The sequence below is a fragment of the Vicia villosa genome, linkage group LG7, assembly GCF_029867415.1.
Source record: "Vicia villosa cultivar HV-30 ecotype Madison, WI linkage group LG7, Vvil1.0, whole genome shotgun sequence".
Lineage (NCBI taxonomy): Eukaryota > Viridiplantae > Streptophyta > Magnoliopsida > Fabales > Fabaceae > Vicia > Vicia villosa.
The window spans coordinates 105,721,611-105,741,879 of NC_081186.1; the positions used below are offsets into that span (position 1 = coordinate 105,721,611).

General features: G+C 30.6%; 1 protein-coding gene across 1 annotated transcript; it reads left to right on the forward strand.

The window, feature by feature from the left end:
- The first annotated feature begins 14,597 nt into the window (after positions 1 to 14,597).
- LOC131616405 (protein BIG GRAIN 1-like B) lies at positions 14,598 to 16,166 on the forward strand. The gene has a single exon (XM_058887726.1). It carries the CDS (start codon positions 14,874 to 14,876, stop codon positions 16,074 to 16,076), a length of 1,203 nt encoding a protein of 400 aa, XP_058743709.1. The 5' UTR covers positions 14,598 to 14,873; the 3' UTR covers positions 16,077 to 16,166.
- Positions 16,167 to 20,269: the final 4,103 nt, after the last annotated feature.

Genomic DNA, 20,269 nt, shown 5'->3' on the forward strand with positions numbered 1-20,269 from the left:
TATATATATATATATATATATATATATATATATATATATATATATATATATATATATATATATATATATAGGAAGCGTATCCAGTGAGAACTGATATTTATGTGAGAAACGAGAACTATCTATACCGATTGTTTGATCTAATTAACGGCTATGATTTAAAAATTCCATATAAAGAAAACTTTACTTGATTTGGTTAATATTTTTAAGAAAATCATTTAAAGATATTCTTACCAAAAATATTTTTATTTGATTAAATTGTTATAAAAATATTGTGAAATATATTTATTATAATCAAAATGTATTTAGTATTTTTATTTTAAATTAAAAATCTCTAAGCTATATATACATTTTCAAGACTAGAAAATAATATAAACTTTTAAATAATAAGAAGTATAAATTTTTTTAATAATTTTATTTGTATTTAAATTATATTTAATTAAAATTATATCATCTAATGTTTTTTAAAAAATATTAGTTCTTACAAAATTAATATAATTTATAAAAAAATTTAACGTTTAATTCTTACATTTAACAATTTTAAAACAATATAACAAGTCTTTTATTTTAAAACAAAACATGCTACCAAATATTTTAATCACAATTTAATTAAAGTATATGATTTAAAAGTGTAATTTTTAAAATTATAGATACTGGTTGTAATTAAATTTAAACAAAACTTATCTAACATTGTATATCATAGTTTATAGAATTATATTTTTTTCATAATTTATTTAGGTAAATAAATTGTTCTAAAGGGGTCAATTAAATTTTCATTGTTCTATATAATTATTGTCAAATTTTTACTTATTAATTTCCATTGCAATGATTAAATTGTTTTTAAAATATTTGGTAGCATGTTTCGTTTTAAAAAGAAAGACTTGTTATATTGTTATAAAAATGTTAAATGTAAGAATTAAACGTCAATTTTGTTTATAAATTATATTAATTTTGTAAGAACTAATATTTTTTTAAAAACATTAGATGATATAATTTTAATTGAATATAATTTAAATACAAATAAAATTATTAAAAAAAATTATACTTATTATTTTTAAGTTTATATTATTTTTTAGTCTTGAAAATGTATATATAGCTTAGAGAATTTTAATTTAAAATAAAAATACTAAATACATTTTGATTATAATAAATATATTTCACAATATTTTATAACAATTTAATCAAATAAAAATATTTTTGGTAAGAATATCTTTAAATGATTTTCTTTAAAATATTAACCATTTTAGAAAAAATCAAGTAAAGTGTTCTTTATATGGAATTTTTAAATCGTAACCGTTAATTAAATCAAACGATCAGTATAGATAGTTCTCGTTTCTCACATAAATATCAGTTCTCACTGGATACGCTTCCTATATATATATATATATATATATATGGGATGTATCAAGTAGGAGAAATTTTTAAATAAGAGATAAGAGGATTCAATGGTAATTAGGGGTGGCAAAATGAGCCGGGGCCCGCCGGGCCGCCCGCGCACCCGCCAAAAATTGGCGGGTTGGGTTGGGATTTTAGGCTCGCCGCTCGCCAAAGCCCGCCCCGCCAAAACCCGCCGCCCGCCATACCCGCTCTGCCAAAGCCCGCCGCTCGCCAAAACCCGCTCCTCCTCCAAAACTCACTCTTTTTTAGTTAATTCTAGTAATTGCAATTTTTGATGGTTTATTATATGTAATATTTTTTAGAGTAAATTTGTTAAAAAATTACTTTTATAAAAAATTGTTTTAAAAAATAAGTGAAAAGTTTAATTAAAAGATAAAAAAAGCATATTAATCTATTAAAAAAAATATAAATAAAAATAGGCGGGTAAGCCCGCCGCCCGCCAACCCGCCATCTTGGCGGGGCAGACATGATTTTGATGCCCATTTTACTTGGCGGGCATGCCCGCCCCGCTCGTTTTTTGGCGGGCATAAGGCGGGGCGGACGGCGGGCGGGGCGGGCGGCCCGTTTTGCCACCCCTAATGGTAATCATTGGATTAATCAAGAGAGAGAATTAAATTATTTATTAAAATAATAATATAATTATTATTTCTCTCTCTTGATTAATCCAATGGTTAGCATTGAATCATCATATCTCTTATTTAAAAATCCTCCTACTTAATACATTCCCTATATATATATATATATATATATATATATATATATATATATATATATATATATATATATATATATATATATATATATATATATATATATATATATATATATATATATATATATATATATTAAAAGTTTAAAAACCGTTAGTAAAGCTAAAAAAAAACTATACTAATGAACGTTTATTTCCGTCAACTATAATTTTCTTTACCAATGGCAAATTTCCGTCCCAATATCTTATACCCGCGACAATTTTCAAGTGTTGGATAAAATTTCAAGACTATAACAACGACTAATTACACTATTTAATAATTTATGCATTGCGTAATTTATTTCCGTTGATATATGACGAAATTAACTGTTGGTATATTTCTTCCTATAATTAATATTTTTTAATAATCAAATTTTGACCATGATTTCTATATGCACCACACAATTTAAAGCAACATCAAAGAAAATTTCAATTATATTGTCAAAATAGCAAGTCTTACAAACATGTCAAAATAACAAAGTTATATCAATTATATAATAACAACCACCAAATAAAATATAATATAACCTGTCTTAGAGCTTGTAAAATAACATTCAAATTTTCTTAAAATAATAATTTTGGTTTTTTCTTTGGCCACCTCCCTATGGGGGTCACCCCCAGCGAAAATCCCAAAATATCCCTGCTTCGGAAATGAACTTCCGAAGCGCTTTTTTATTTTAAAAAATTTCCTTAATTCGGAAGTGCATCTCCGAAAACACCCCATGGGGGGTGTCTTCGGAGATGAACTTCCGAAAACACCTCATGGGGGGTGTCTTCGGAAATGAACTTCCGAATTATGCAGAAACTGTGTTTTTTTTTATGTTTTTCATAACAGTCTCGCATTTTAATTAAACGCAAACGCCGAATAAAATAAGCAATAGATAAACTGAAAATACTAATATGATAAGTAAACAAAAAAAAATACTAATCCGATGAAAATAATATGTCCGCATCAGTGACGATCATCTCCATCACGGCGACTGCCTCTGGACCGCCCCGCTCCACGATACCTCGATCCAACGCGTCCCGCCCAAGCATCGATATCCGCTGGCAGATCGACATGAGATCAATGGCGTGATCATCCTCGGCCTGCTGGTTCTCCAGGATCTCCTCGTGTGCTGGCCTAGGAGCGCCGGGAATGTCGGGTCTCAGAAGAGGATGTGACACCCGGTAGAACCATGTGACGTATCCCTCCTCACTGTGCTAGTCCTGGGTGACCCGAGTGAGACGGTACTCCAGCGGTACCACATGATCCTCCCAATGCTCCCATATGGCAGTGAGCTGCACTCGGGTCACAGTGTCGGGAGCAGCCTCAAAGGGTGACCTGGGTATCCGCTGCACGAATCCGAACTGACGCATGCACCGCTCAGGGAGATATCGAACCATGATGCCGATCCCGCATGCCAACCAGCCTGAATATAGAGCAATGCCGTCAAAGGGGACAATCTGAGCGTAGTCGACGAACGGCCTCCAGGTGACGTCGTCGTGCATCGTGCGGTCCAAGTACAGACGGTATGGTCCCACCGCATCGTTCCCCCTCTGGAGAGCGTATCTGGCGGCCCTGGGCATGGCGTCCACGTACGCAGGATCGATGTGAAAGCCGTGGATGCGGGAGAAGTAGGAGATGATCCAGCTCTGAAACAGAAACAAGATAATGTATTAAAATTAAATACGAAACATATATAAATAAATAAATATGATAATGTATTAAAATAAAACGTACCGTAAGCAGTGTGCAGGATCCGACCAACTGCCTCGTCCTCCAGTTGGAGGCCTCATTCAGCTTCTGGTAGAGATATGCCAGAGTAGCTGACCCCCAGTTCCACTGGTGAACGGTATCCAGGTCCATGAAATAGCGGAGGTAGGCCATGTCGACGTACCTGGCACTCTTGTCCACAAAGCATGCAGCGCCTACCACATGCATGTACCAGCACCGAAGAGCGCAGCCGCGGTGGTACTCCCTGAATAGGTCGTTATCCTCCTGCTCGGCCTCGGCCGCCGCGTCCAGGTGGAACTCAAAATAGATGCTCAGTGTAGTGAACCGGACATGAGGCCCACAAGTCGTGACGCACTCAAAGTGAGCAACCTCGTGCGGCAGGCCCAAATAGTGCATCATCCACTCAATGGCCTCGACCCTCTGGATCCTGGAGTGGTCCAACAGCGGCCCCCTAATAGGCAGGTGGAGAAGACACTGGACGTCATGCAAGGTGATCGTCAACTCCCCCACCGGCAAGTGGAAAGAAGACGTCTCCTTGTGCCAGCGCTCCACAAATGCCCCCTGCATGCCGGTGCTAATGGTGGTGTACCCGGTCATGCAGAGCCCGCTAAGCCCTGAACCTCGCACATGGTCGTTAAACCACTGAGCTGCTGGTTTAAACAGACCGAAAATCTTCCTGGAGTGGTTCACCATTTTCAATGGCTCTCTCTCCTGTTACAAAAAAAAAAAATAAGCGAGAAATAAACGGTAAAATTATAAAAAATGGTGACAAATAAACGGCTAAGTTAAAAAAAATACCTCTCCCTCCCAGATCCGCCGAGCGACGTGATCCTGGTAGTGAATCAGCAAGGAAGTGTCAAAAGGCCCTCCCGGATAGCTATCCACCTCCTGCTCCTCCTGCTCCTCCTCCTCCCCGACTGGAGGGTCAACATCCGGTATGACCTCCTCCTCCTCCTCATCCTCATCCTCCTCCTCTCGCTGGCGGGAAGAAGATACCCGAGCCAGCCTACTCCTAGAGCCTGAAGCAGATGAACTCTCCACCAAGTCCTGTGGAACGTGCACACGGCGTCCCCGACCCCGCCCGCGTGTCGACGCCAGCTGCGCCGCCGCCCGCTCGCGTCTAGCCGACGCAGTCTGGGACTCCCTGCCCTGTCTGATGCGTGCTGGCTGGTTGCCTGACATGTTCCTGTAAACAATCGAAATCGATTAATATGCGAGACAAATGAAAAAACAAAAAAAAATGCACTTCTGATACAGTTCGGAAGTTCATTTCCGAAACTGGGATGGAGGTGTTTTCGGAAATGAACTTCCGAAACACCCCTGCGCAGAGCTTTTCTGCAACCTACAATGGCAGACCCCAAAATCAAACTTTAAACCTATGTCTACACATTCTAAACATCCTAAATACCAGTACCAACCTAACCTAATACATATTTTCCTATATTTAAACACCCTAATATCAATTTTAAGCATAGATCTAAAACTCATAATGCTTACCGATTGAAGAGGTTGGAGTGCTTTTTAATGTAGTATAGGAAGCTTGTTGGAGCCTTTGATGTTGCCTTTGAAGTCTTTTAACAAAATTTCGCCTTTGGTGTTGTTTGATGTTGGATTAGGGTAAATGAATGGGGGAGGGGGAGTGTTCTGCTTAATCTGCAGAACGCGTATTGTTTCGGAAGTTCATTTCCGAAATGCTGTTTTCGGAAATGAACTTCCGAAATAAGACAATTTTTTTAAAAAAAAAGGCGCTTTCGGAGATGAACTTCCGAAAACACCTTTTTCATGCAGTGCGGAAGTTCATTTCCGAAGTCAGGGGTAGTTTGGGTTTTTCACCAGAGGTTAACTAGAAGGTTGGGAGGTTGGCAAAGAAATTTTCATAATTTTGTATCAGTAACATCATATTTGCCATAAACACATTTGTCCTTTTTTTACTTTCTCGCATTTTTTTAAGTTCATCCCTCAACTCTTATTGATATATGTCAATTTTTTTGTAGTAATATATATATATATATATATATATATATATATATATATATATATATATATATATATATATATATATATATATATATATGTTGACAAAATCCACAAACTCTTTCTTACCTATATCCTTATATGTGTCTCATTGGCCAGAAAAACATTAATCAGAAAAAACCCGTCAATTGTATGAAAAAAAAAGAGAGATATTAATTCATAGAAGCGAAATAAACATTGTCTGATGAAAAAACTCATGATACTATATTAAAAATGCGACTTAAAAAGAATATTCTTGATGAATGAAAACAAATCCTTACAAGTGATAAGGATCTACATAGCTTCCAATCTTAGTTATATTACTTAAAAGAAAGTGCAACATAAGCTTGGGAGATCTACACATTGAGTTACAACTACCCGCTTTCTAAAGTACTTACATATTTCAATTTTATGAGGAATATGATGAGCAAATATTTTGTTAAAAATAACTTATTTTTGGCTAAACTATGTCATTTAATTAATCTTGCTAATTTCACACTAATTACCTTTTAATTTCAACCACATATTTTCCGGTATTTCTATTGTGGAAGCGAGACATGTGTGTTTTGCGTGGGTCATTTGGTTCCATATTTACAAAGATGTTTGAGACAATAGGTACTTGGATGATGATATGCTAAAAACAAAAGTTTGGAAAGGTAAAAATAAACGCATTATGTGAAATGACATCTTTCACATTGCTAAACATTATTGCCATAATAATGTACTACTATTATCACATAATAACATATAATAACATAGTAATAGTAAGAAGTCTCGTTAAGCCTATTCAATTATACAAAATTGATAAAATCGACCTGAAGAATGATGATTGTCCTCCTTATATATACATTTTGATGTTATTTATTATTCATTGTGAAACTCCTAACACATTTGCACACACCCGAATATTTAGTGTATAGAAATAAATGGCAGGTGATCCAAGAATAAAAATTATTTGGAGTATGGAAATAAATGTTGGGTGGTCCGACAACAAGAAGTCTTATAACATGTGATTCAACAAATTTTAAACGAGACTCTGACTTTGATACCGTGTTAAAAATATGACGATGTATAACTCAGTCCTACAAAATTGATCAGTACGGTAAATGATATTTTCACACACATGTTCGATCTATATTATACAATGTGAGAATCTCAAAAATAGAGTGAATTTCAACTAAAAAGACACAATGTAAAACTCAATGAAAATTACAACAAACAAAAGTGACAATTAGAGATACCTTAACTAACATAATTATAGCTTTATAACGGTTTGATGATAGATATACCTAAGTAATGGTGTGCCTATTCGAGAATGGGATGATGTTTGTGGAGACTAAGTGTGTATCCACAAGGAATTAAACTTTAATAAGTTCTTAAGAAGGATGATGGCAATTGAAACATGGGGCACATTTAGAGTGACTTTTTTTTCTTAATTGAGGTGATATATATTTAGTCCATGTCGATATGTGTTATATGATTGGGCTTTGGGTCCCTTCATTGGTTTTGGCTATGATTTAAATGGAATCTTAATTAATCATTAATCATGATTTAACTGTGGATTTGCATCAATTATGTGTTAACTGTTGAATATATAAGAATTGTCATATGTTATTTATTATCAAAATAGTTTGAATAGACTTGTGGCGTCTTTCTTGACCCCAAAAAAATAATTTGTGGTGTCTTATTCTTTTAGTAGTTTCAATTTAAATTGTTAGGGTTGATATCTCGTCGACTTTTAACAAAAGTGCCTTGCAAATGTATACGGATGAAATATTTCAGCAAAAACATAATCAATTTTAATTGAATAAACCTAGAGTTTCTTGAGAACTTGCAAAATAAACTATTGCAATAAATCTAAAATCTATCATAGTCAAATTAGATTAAATAAAATTTTATAAAATATTTATCACAATTAAATTATAGAAAATTTTTATTTATATAAAACGTCCAAAATTTTGAGAATCATAAATACACATCCTTATCAAACATAAGAGCTTATCAAATATATAAGAGATAAATTGACGAGATATATCCAAATGTAAGTAAAAGTCTCATCACAAAAAATGTTGAAATGTCATAAAAAATTAAATAAATTACGTTAAAATGTTTAAATTTTGAGTGTGTGTGACTATTTTCTTTACTACTAGTATTTGGTCCACTAAACCGACTAATTTAATTTAGAGGTCAATTATGATATTAAGTAGTTTCAGTTCTCTTCTAATCATAATTACAATAGATTAAACTATAGTTCTTTTTATCAAATCCCTAATCAACACTGAACCAGTAAACGATTGATAATGTTTAAGGGTTTCCTCGTAATCAACGGATCCTAAATATACTCCTTAAATAATAAAAAGTTTTTGCATTAATACATGAAATAATTTTGATACTATTGCGTTCTTAATTAATAAATTTTCAATATTTCTTGTGAACTTTAAGGAAATATATTTTGAAAAAACATCCTTTCATTATATATAAGTACTATATGCTATTTTTTTGGTTAAATATATTCAACATTAATTATGATAAGTAATAAACAAACATTCAAAATTTTAAATCATATTAAAAAAAAAATATTTTAGTTTCAACATTATTAATATTTTTTTATTAAATATATAAGTTATTTAGCTATTAATTGAAAGACTAATTATATTGAAACAAGTTGATTTTTATCATAGAAATTATCTAACTAATATATACTAAAATTCTCAACCATAATGTGATATACGAGTTTCACTTAATCAAGATATCATTAAACTTTTCAGAGCAAGATATATGGGATCAATATCCCTAGTGATAACATGGTGGCTGCTTCCCACTTTCTGCATTGTTGTGTAGCTATGATACCTTTCAAATTCTTGGGAATTCAGATTGGCATTAATCCAAGAAGGGCCAGTGCTTGGAAGGGTGTGGTGGATGGTGTTAGAAGAAAATTGAGCAATTGGAAAAACAGGAACATGTCCATTGGGGGAAGAATCACTCTAATCAACTCTGTCCTTAACTCCCTCCCTGTATATGTGATGTCTTTCTATAGAGCACCTAAATTGATCATTAAACAACTTATTCAGATTCAGAGCAGGTTTTTATGGAAGGGTAATGAGGAGAAGAGAGGCATAGCTTGGGTGAGTTGGGAGAATGTTTGTAGAGCTAAGGAAGAGGGTGGCCTGGGCATAAAGCATATTGGGAGATTCAATTCTGCTCTACTATGCAAGTGGAGATGGAGAATGGTGAAGGAAGGCCCAACAATCTGGAGGGAGTTTCTTCAGGCTAGGTATGGTAATTTATCACTGCTGAACGTAACAGAAGTGAATGCAAAAAAGCTGAGGAAAGCTTCCATCTGGTGGAGAGATATTCTGGCTGTAGGTAAGGTAAAGATTGATGAGAGTACAGTGGTGGATAGTTTCAGCAGTAAGATTGACTTCAAGGTGGGAAATGGAAGTAATACTTGGTTTTGGCATAGTAGATGGATTGGAGTGATGAGTCTTAAAGAAGTCTTCCCTGTGATATATGAGAAATCTACAAATAAATGGGGTAAAGTGGTTGATTTATGGCGCACGGATCCGCAGGTATGGAAGTGGGATTTAGGTATAAATAGGGAAGTATTGACAACCTTGGTTGGCGAGGGTCTGAAGCAATTGAAAGAGTTGGAGGAGATTCTGTTTGAGGTTAATCTTAGTTCTGAGTTGCAGGATGTTATCAAATGGTGGCCTGAGAAAGATGGAATTTTTTCTGTAAAATCATGCTATGACAGGTATAATGACCCTTTGGCTCAATCCATGGAGATGCAAGTGGATATTCTCCAAATGTTGAAGTCAATATGGAAGGCTGCGACTTTATCAAAGATTCAAGTCTTTGGGTGGAGGGTTATAATTAACAGATTGCCCACTAAGGACCAGTTGCTGCATAAGGGTGTGATCCAAGATTCCAATAATGCTTGTGTGCTGTGTTCTAATGGGGAGGAATCGCTATTACATCTGTTTCTTCAGTGCAGGTTCAGCAAGAAAATATGGGGAGATATTGGTCTTTGGATTGGTGCCCAGGTGGAAGGGAGTTATGACTCTGTGTTTCAACATTTCTGTTGGTTTGATGAGGAACTTAAGGGAAGACTGAAGAAGAAAAACAGGACTGCATTGTGGCTTGCTGTGTTGTGGGCAATTTGGAAAGGGCGCAATGATCTCTGTTTCAAGGAGATACCTTTTAATGCTGAAGATGTTGTGTTTAATGCTAAGGTACTTTCATGGATGTGGCAGAATCTGTCGTCAAATGTTGTTACCGGCATTCCTTTCTATGACTGGTTTAGGTTCTCTTTTTAGTGGTGGTGTGGGTTCTTTGTCTTTGTGTTGCTGTTAGTAACTTGTACAAATGTTGCTGTAAGGTTTGAATACTCTTGGTATTCCTAATTAATATTATTTTGCTTATTAAAAAAAAAAATCATTAAACTTTTCAGAAATCATATATTTTAGAAGTAAAAAACACTCTTATAAGAATCTAACTCATTGATTAATTAGAAGATAATATCCTTAATTCTTAAGTATGACATTTTGAAGTGATATCACTCATCAAACTAACAATCAATTTCTCATAAATAGTTTATAGTGTTAGTGAATGATAATAGAATCTCCAATTTGTTTCATTATATAGTATATGGCAAAATTATTAAATAATTTGAAAATCATTTTTAAAAAATTATAGCAAAGTACTTCTCATACGTACTATATAATAAATTAATAAATTTAGTTGAACATGAAACGTGAAAGTTGAGACTCGTGTATCATGATAACATCCCATGATTGTTGTATATAGTTAGTTGCTTTTGTATAATTATAATAGAAGAAACTTGGTGGATGTGTTATTATTATATTAGCATCCTAGCTGGTTTCTTTCATTATGAAATATTTTTCTTGTGCCTTAAGGGAAGGTTGAAGGAAAGAGATGGTACCAAAAAAGTAATAGGCATGTAGAGAAACATATCACAAGTACATACACACGTTGGTTTATTAGGTGTGATGCCTTTTTCTAGCTTGTCAATTAATACTTAACTTTTCTTTAATTTGTTTATTCTTATCATTCTCTTGCTCCAATTCCCTTTATAGTTTTTGCATTAATTAATTAGCGTGTTTTGGATTCACGGTAGATAAAATTGATTTTGATACAATTGGATTTAGTATAATTGGTTTTAATAAAATTGAATTTAGATGTTTGAATATATTTATTTAAAAGTGAATTTCAGTATAAAACTGAGTTTAAACTCAGAAGCTCCAAATCTAGGCTTCTAGTATAATCAATTTTGAAAGCAGAATCAATTATGCTTTAAAAGAACAAAACACTTCAAAATTATTCCAGAATCCATTCTATATACCTTTAAAATTATTTTTGACCCTTCCAAAAACTAAATCAAACACGCACTTAGTTACACTATCTTATGAGGTAATCGATTAGAAGTCAATGACTATTTTTTCGGAATGACGAATTGTTAATGTATAATTTTTAATATAAATTTACACTCTTGTTAAAACTTAAATCTATGTATCACCTACTCCTTTTGTATTAATATTATCGATGTGTCAGTGTTTGAATAGTATAGCATGCCTCAACTATTTCAAATTGTTAACTTATATTTCCTCCGTTTTTTTAACTATCGTTTTAGTATAAAGCTTTTCAACTGAGATAGTGATTTGTTAGAGTTATTTTTCCTATTATATCCTCATTTATTTTTTCTTTTCAAATAAATTCAATCATATTCTCTCTATCTTTTCAATAACTAATTAAGAAATTAATTAATTTTATGGAAAATGTAAAGTGGAGTTATTGAGAAAGTAAGGATATAATTGACAAGTTATAATATTAAACTATAATACACTTAAATAAAAACAAAAAATTCTTCTAAAACGACACTTAAATAAATATTGTCATTGAGAGCGGGTGCTGAATCAATGTTATAGGACGGGTGCTGAATCATGTTATAGGACGTAAAAGTCTTTAAATAAGACAACTTATAATTAGTGCTTTAGATTTTAAATAGAGATATGAGGTCTCTATCTTGATCCTTGAGTATTAACCATTGTTGTTGCCAAAGAAGAATAAATAATTTTGAGATACTTTTAATTTCCTAAGTATTATACAAATGTGATAAGACTTGGAAATGTGAATTCCTCTTTTTAATTAGGCCTAACACTTGGAGTATCTAATCCATATTTAGTGCTAATAAAATCTCTAATATCTTCTTTTTAGTTTCAAATAATCCTCTCTTCATAAAGTTTAGGAGAGCCAAAAGAGCAATGATTAAGAAAATAAGCACACAATGCTTCCACTAATTCTCTCTCTTTCTCTCCCATTCATCCCTATAGACCCCACAATTATAGTCACACGTAGAGAGGACACGTACAAATTTGACCATTGATAGAAGTGAACAAGCATTAGTGTGTTCTTATTTCTTTTGCACTGTCAATTTAGTGTGCCTTCTATTAGTGACAAAATCAACGGTAGATTAGTACTAATCTAGGTTTTTTTTAGTTTGTGATATGTTGGTTTAAAGGTTTGGAACTAATCTCTTATTATTTCAAAATGACCCCATTTCTTTATTAGAGTTTCATGCTCTCCTAAATGAATGAAACCAAAATAAATGATAATGAGATAAATACTTTACTTTTTACTAGTAATAGCAATATAGGGGTGACATATTTTACTAGCAATAGCAATAGAGGGTCGCAAACAGATCATATACGAGTGAGTGGTAAACGGACATGTCCATTAAACTAAGATCGATAAAAAAAAATAGAGTGTGTAGATAAAATAGACGAGAGATTGAAAATTTTGACTCAATTAATTAAACAAAAAAATTAAGATGATTTGACTGATTCTATTACTGTTAAAGTCTAAATAGATTAAGAGATCGGTTAATATCTCTCTAGAAACATCATATATATTCGAATTCGAATAAAAGACACCCTAATTATATATTTTTTTAATTGGTAAAACTCTTCATTAGGAAACCACTTGACAAAAGATAAATTGTAACAAAAAAGTTACTAATAGGGCATGGGTGTTTGGCAGCTTATAGGCATGAAGTAAATAGATTAAAATAAGTAAAAGTTGAAGAGCATTAATTTGAAGGTAGCACGGGCATTAGAATCCTAAAGCCCAAATTTTAGTTCTGTAGCCGCAATACTTGACTCTACAAACAGGAACATAATTGCACTGTTTTCACAACACCTAATGTTTTTTTTTGAAGTGCTCAACATGCTTATTACCTCTCATTTCACATTCCTAATAAAGAGCTAAGCCACTACTACTATTCTTTAACCATAAAGGCTACCCTACCTTAATTACTTTTTTACTTATAGTATTTGAATCTACATAGGACTAGTTTTAATTTATTTTTTATTTTTAATTTTTAAATTTCAATTTAATATTAGTTACCAATTTACTAATATTATATTATTTTATTCAAGGTTCTGAATTATCGATGTAGATTTTTAATACGGTAATGCAAATCTCTAACGTGATTACACAAAGATGAGTCTTCAAATTAGCATTTCAATTTTTAAATTATTAAGTAAATAAGAGATATAATAAATTATTATTAAAATTATATTTTACACTATGTGGTGACTTATATAAAATTTATATAAATGATAATTTGACTTATTTTGCATTGGCCTTATGACTAACCTAAAACAATTTAGTTATTTATCAAAAGAAAATTAAGAATGAGACATGATTATACACTAATAGTCAAGTATTTTACACAAATTAAATTTCAAAAAAGACTTGAATTTAATTCCTACAATCAATATGAAATTTTTTTTCTCTAATAAAAATTGATTCATATATCCTCAATTCTCAAGTCGTGATTTAAGTTTAATTTCTGTTATCGATGCCAAAATATTTTTAATAAATAATATGTCTGTATCTCTATAAATACTTCATAATTTTGAAATTTATCCTAACTCTATGTTTTCGGATTTCAATTCATTTAAACTATTATTCTATATGAAAATGTGAGGTTTTTTCTTATAAATAAGACTAACACTTGTTATCTTTTAGCTTTCTTTAACACTAATGGGCATAATATTATAAAATCCTTTACTATTACCAATCTACCCTCTTTTAAACATATCAATCTACATTCAAAACATTGATGTATAAAGCAGCAGAGAGATCTTGTTTGCTAGATCAAAACATCTAAAACCCAAGAGCAAAAAACAAAGTATGTATGGTATGTTAGGATCAAAATCTACTTTGCATGGTCCTACAAAACAATACATTTTTCTTTCTTTTCTTATATAAAGAAAAAGTAAGGATCTAATGTCAATTCATTGGGATGAAAGAAAGTTTTATAACAAAATAAATTCAATAATCAAATTAAAAATAATTTTTCATATAACTAAAATTCCATATTATTCTCCCATCAAATCAGTTCAGTCGATAGTTATACAGAAATATCTAACTATATAATACAAATTCACATCATTATTCGATTAAATCAGTTCAGTTGATAATTATACGTACACATCTAACTATACAGTGCAGATCCATACCTGTAATATCTGACCTATTCCATCAACTGCACTACTTGAAAAAGAAAATTTCCACATCATTTTTTACAGCCTGGCCAGCTCAACTTCCATAACCCTCTCCCAACCCTTATAAGAGCATCCAAAAGAAACCACTCTCCAAAACTCTCTCTCTCTCTCTCTCTCTCTCTCTCTCTCTCTCTCTCTCTCTCTCTCTCTCTCTCTCTCTCTCTCTAATCATCCTTTGTTTTCTCTTCTCCTCTTAGGCGTGGAACTTGGCTTTCATTACTGTCTCAAAATCATTTCTTTTCTTGTACTATTTCAAGCAGACAACAAAGTCTAACCAATTGATACCATTCACACTCCTCTGTTTTTTCCTCTGTTTCTTGTTCTGTTTCTCACTCTGTTTCCTCTGTTTCTTGTCTTCTTTGTTCTCTCTCATCTCCACACCAACTTTTCCCATATAAAAAGAAACCACACTATGGAGAAATGGAATAAACCTTCAAGAGACCATAGAAAACAACACCAAAGAGAAAACCCTTCTTTCTCTTCATCTCTCTTAGACGTAATCTATCGCTCCATCGACGAAGGCCATCACAAAACAGAGGAAAAACAAGAGAAACTCATCTTCTACAAAGAATCAACATCATCATCATCATCATCAACCATGAGGAAGATGAAGAGTGTTGTTGAAGCTGAAAAACCAAACTTCAGAAAAACAAGAAAAGTTGAGAATTTGAATGGAAGAAACTCTTTGACAGAATATGAAAGATCAACAAGAAGCAATTCAAACACACTCTCCATGCATTCAAGTTCTTCTTCTTCTGAATCAAGTTCAGCTGGTGGATTCTCTTCATCAGATTCAGAATCTTTCTATGGTTTGCAAAAACCAAAACCCATTAGAACAAGTGTGTCTGAAAAACCAAACATTGATTCACATAACCATTTTGTTCAAACTCAAAATCCCAAAAATGAGAACGGTTTTGGAAAAACAAAGTCCAAAGCTTTAAGAATTCTATACGGAGATTTGAAGAAATCAAAGCAACCCATTTCACCTGGTGCAAGACTCGCAAGCTTTTTGAATTCACTTTTCACTTCTAGTGGAAATTCCAAGAAATCAAAAATATCATCATCATCAGCTACGAAAATAGCTACAAACTCTGTTTTGGAAGCTAAATCGGCACAAACTTCAACATGTTCATCGGTTTCATCTTTTTCAAGGTCTTGTTTGAGTAAAACTCCTTCATCAAGATCAGGTACTAAGAGATCAGTTAGATTTTGTCCTGTTAGTGTTATTGTTGATGAAGATTGTAAACCTTGTGGACACAAGAATTTGCATGAAGGTGAAAAGAGTTTCGTAGCTAATTCAATGTATGATGTGAAAAAAAGTAGTGAAGAGTTAAGGTTGCATGTGATACAAGAAAGTAGAAGGGTGGAAGAGTTAGCTAGAGATTTGTTGAAGAATTATCAAAAGAAAAATGAAGTTGATTTTGATATGAAATTTGAAGATGAAGATGAAGATGATGAAGATGATGATGATGGTGCAAGTTGTTCAAGTTCTGATTTATTTGAATTGGATAATTTATCAGTGATTGGGATTGAGAGGTATAGAGAAGAATTACCAGTGTATGAAACTACTCATTTCAATTCCAATAGAGTTATTGCAAATGGGTTTATTATGTAATTTTGAGGAAAATGTGGGGTTTAATTGTAATTTTAGAGAATTTAATGGTGTGGGGGTTTACATATAATAAGATTTCTCTTTTTTTATTTATTTTAGTTTTTAATTGGATGTTGTTGGTTTATTAGTTTTATTTTAATCTAACTACCTTTTCTTTTTTCTAATATATTATGGTTCTTCTTTTATTGTTGGTGTTGTTGGTTGTTTTTATAGCACTTTTATGGTTGTTTTAATAGTTGCTTCTATGGTTGAAGTGGTAGCTTCATGCAAAATCATTAAAGAAAAGAGAGAGAGAGAGAATTAGATCTTTTGCTCTTGAATTAAGATTGGAAGGTTTCAATTTCAAACTTTCTTTTAAATTTGATTAATTAAAGTTAAAAGGTAGTTGGATTAAGATATGACAATTTTGTCAACAAATGTTGGTTGATGATATATAAGGTTTTAGTTAGAGGTGACAAAATAAGTAGATTGGTTGAGTCAGTCGTATAACTTAACATTTTGAATGGCGAAGTTAAAGTTTTCAACTCGTTTCAGTTGAGCCAGTCGCTTAACCCATCATTTTGCACTTAACCCATCATTTTGCACGGTAAAGTTAAAGTTTTCAGCCTGTCTTCTCTAATGAAGTTAAAGTTTTCAACTTGTCTGTTTTTGTTTTTGTATTTGTTAGTGGGTGAACTTAAATAGATAGACATATTTTTTTTTTATTCTTAAATTTAGTCCTTTACAAATATTTGATTTTAATTTTTTTATTTATTTTAATGCCATGATCTAATAACTTTGATATGCAAGTTGAAAACTAATAACTAAATGAAATATCAATTTTAGTGGAACTCAAATTTATTTAAGGGCAAGTTTGTTACATATTATGAAAAATTGAGAACTTTGTAAGATAAATGGTGGAAAAGTAAAAAAGGTATCAAAGAGTGTGAAGAAGATGAAAATGAAAGCAAAGGCATAATTTCTACACTTGTTCATGGCAAGAGAAAAGAGAACATTTACTTTCTCTCACTTATGTAGGGCCATTTTTATTTGCTTGAAATTAACACTATCTTCTTCATGCATCACATATGAATGAATGGTATCAATAGTCAAAAAGTAGATATGTTAATCAAATTAGATTCCTTTTTTTATTCTTTTGAATTTAGAAAAATGATTTTACTTGATAGTCTCAAATTTTAATTTCTTGTTTAGTAGTAAAATTATTACTCGGTGGAGAATTTTAGAGGCAATCCAAAAAGAGGTCAAATGATGGGTTTAATGGAAAATAAAGGTTTAGAGATATAAGACATGGTCTCTAAAGATGTGGACAACATATCTCTTCATGGATTCTCTAAAGCCTTCATGTCAAATTGGTTGTCTTCAACTCAAGAGTTTGTCCCTAAATTATTTTAAAGAATAATACAACATGACAAAATTTAGATACATTTTCTTATGTAATTTTTATGTTCTTCTTCATTTTCTTTTGTTATGATAAATTTTGGCAAAATATACTTCTTCTGATTTTTATTATAATTTTTATTATTTTTTAAATTTATCAAACAACTAATTTATTTGATCTTTATATAGATTGGATAAGTTAATTATTCAATAAATTTTAAATATATTTTTTAATAAAATAATAGAAAGTATATATATATATATATATATATATATATATATATATATATATATATATATATATATATATATATATATATAAGATAATCATGATAATTATGTTTTTTATACAATATATTCATATTATCTTCTATTCTAGATCAATTAATGATTTTCAATTCAAATTAAATCTTAAAAATATAATATAATAATAATATTTTTTAAAAATAATTATTAATAATATAACTTGTTTATATTAATATATAAATATAAATAAAATTTTTTGCCATAGTTTAAACGTAAAATTAAAATTAAAATTTATTTAAGTCGATTAGCACATATTAATTGAGTTAATCCTCCATTATTATATTAGCTTTAGTTGTAATCAATTAGAAATTCTTAATTCGAATAAAATTTTAAAAATTTAAAATATTAATATTACTTTCAATTTTAGATCAATTTGAGATTCTTAATTCTAATTAAGTTTTAAAAATCTACCCGTCTTAGACTTTTTAAAAAATTTAAAATTATTTATTATAGTATTTTTTTTCTGCAAATAATTAATCTAGAGGATATTGAGTTTTAAAAAAAATGGGTTCAATATAATATCTCCTTTTCCTATGTTTTTCTTTTGCTTCATTGATGTTTTATCCTACCTTTATTATTTTCTCATCATGTCTCACCTCTTTAGTAAAATTAGAGTTCAAGCCTAATTTAATCTTTCCCCTTTAAATGTTTCATTTCTTGGATCTATAGTTTCTATAACAAAAGGCTATATTCATACAACTATGAGGGGTAAGAAAATTAAAACAACTTTATATTGGGATTCTCACATTATCAAGAATCTAATAAAGAGAAGTAAAAAAGCAAAACATTAACGTTCGATTCAAAGTCCAAAATTCTCATTTTACTTTTCTTTTTTGTTTATTTGTCTCCAATATATATATATATATATATATATATATATATATATATATATATATATATATATATATATATATATATATATATATATATATATATATATATATATATATATCAAACACTTATTACATTCTTCTCTTCCTTTATTCTTCAAACTAATGAAAAACATTTTTTGGACCACAAAATCATAACAGTGTGGAATACTAATCAAGTTTAATTATATTCTTAACAATTTCTTTTTAGAAAAAAACTATGAAGTTTGAAAGTGTTGGATTGTAGGAAAAGAAAAGGCTACTCTATGCTATATGCTATGCTAGAAAGTGTGATATAGGTGAAGGGTGTATTTGTAGGGAGTGGTCCATGTGAATAATGTGATGCCCTAACTACAATTTGATAGTAACATTAAAAAATTGATTAGTGAAGAGAAATTGGCATGCAACTATGTGTAATTATTGGTTAAGAAAAGGGGTTTGTAATCTAATAAAAATGATTTGGTAGCTTAAAAAATAAACACCAATTAGAGACTAGTTGTGTACTGTTTTCATATGGTTGGTGGAGTGGGGAAGTAATAGAATGATAATTTATATATTGGATAGTGGGTGTGAAACTACCTACTCTTAGGGTTGACGATTCTTTGGATTCCAATTATTTTTAATAATTGCTATCAATCTCCTTTTCTGTTAAAAGTTTTAATTTACTTATATTTTTTTAATTCTGTCCCGCTAATTCAAATGAGTCGATAAACACAAAGACATATATAGAGTGTAAGTTTGAATTGATGATATTTTGTTTATTCATTTATAAAAATTAAAATTTTAATAATTATATTGACAAACTAATTTTGTTTTATAATAGTTGGTTTTAAAAAGCATTCGAAGTTATAATTTAGTTTAAATTAGTTTTTTTTTGTCATTTTATATTAATTAACTAGTTAATTCAACTATTAACTATTATTCAATTTGTTTTAAAATGAGTATCGTTTTAATAAATAAAATTTATTTTAAAATAAATATCATTCTACATTTAAATGTAATAATGATTGTTATTTTTTTAATAATATTTTTTAATTATTTATATACATTATTTTTAACACATTTATAAGGTTAATATAATAAAAAATATAATATCTTATAATATTATAATTATATTTTAAAATTTGTATGCAAAAACTTTAAACGATCCTATTTTAAAATGAAGAAATTAAATACTAAAATTTAAGTTATAAACTTGTTTACTAGGAGTATAAATAAAGTTAGGAAGATATTGTATAACTAAATTAACTTAGAGTCGTTTTATCAATGAGAAAAGTTGGATAAACAAACTTATTACACTAGCTAATAACATTTTGTTGAGATGTTTTTTTATGGATTGTTTGAGATCGTAATTTATAATCTTTAATATTTTTCTCTTATTAATTTATTCTCATTCTTTAATTATATATATTTTTAACTTATGAATATAAGGGGATGTTGTGGGTTAGGATTCAAGTGTGAGTAATTGAATTTCACATCGATTAGAAATAGAGGAAATGTTGCATATATAAGATAAAATACTCATACCCTTAATGCCTTAAGGTTTTTGATGGATATGTGTTGTAAAGGTCTCTTAAATCCTAAACATTTAACTCATTGACGCTTCTCCTCAACAAGTGGTTTTGGAACCTGGTTAACTTTAGT

Coding starts and splice junctions, on each gene's coding strand:
- LOC131616405 (XM_058887726.1), top strand. CDS start 14,874: ATGGAGAAATGGAATAAACCTTCAAGAGACCATAGAAAACAACACCAA.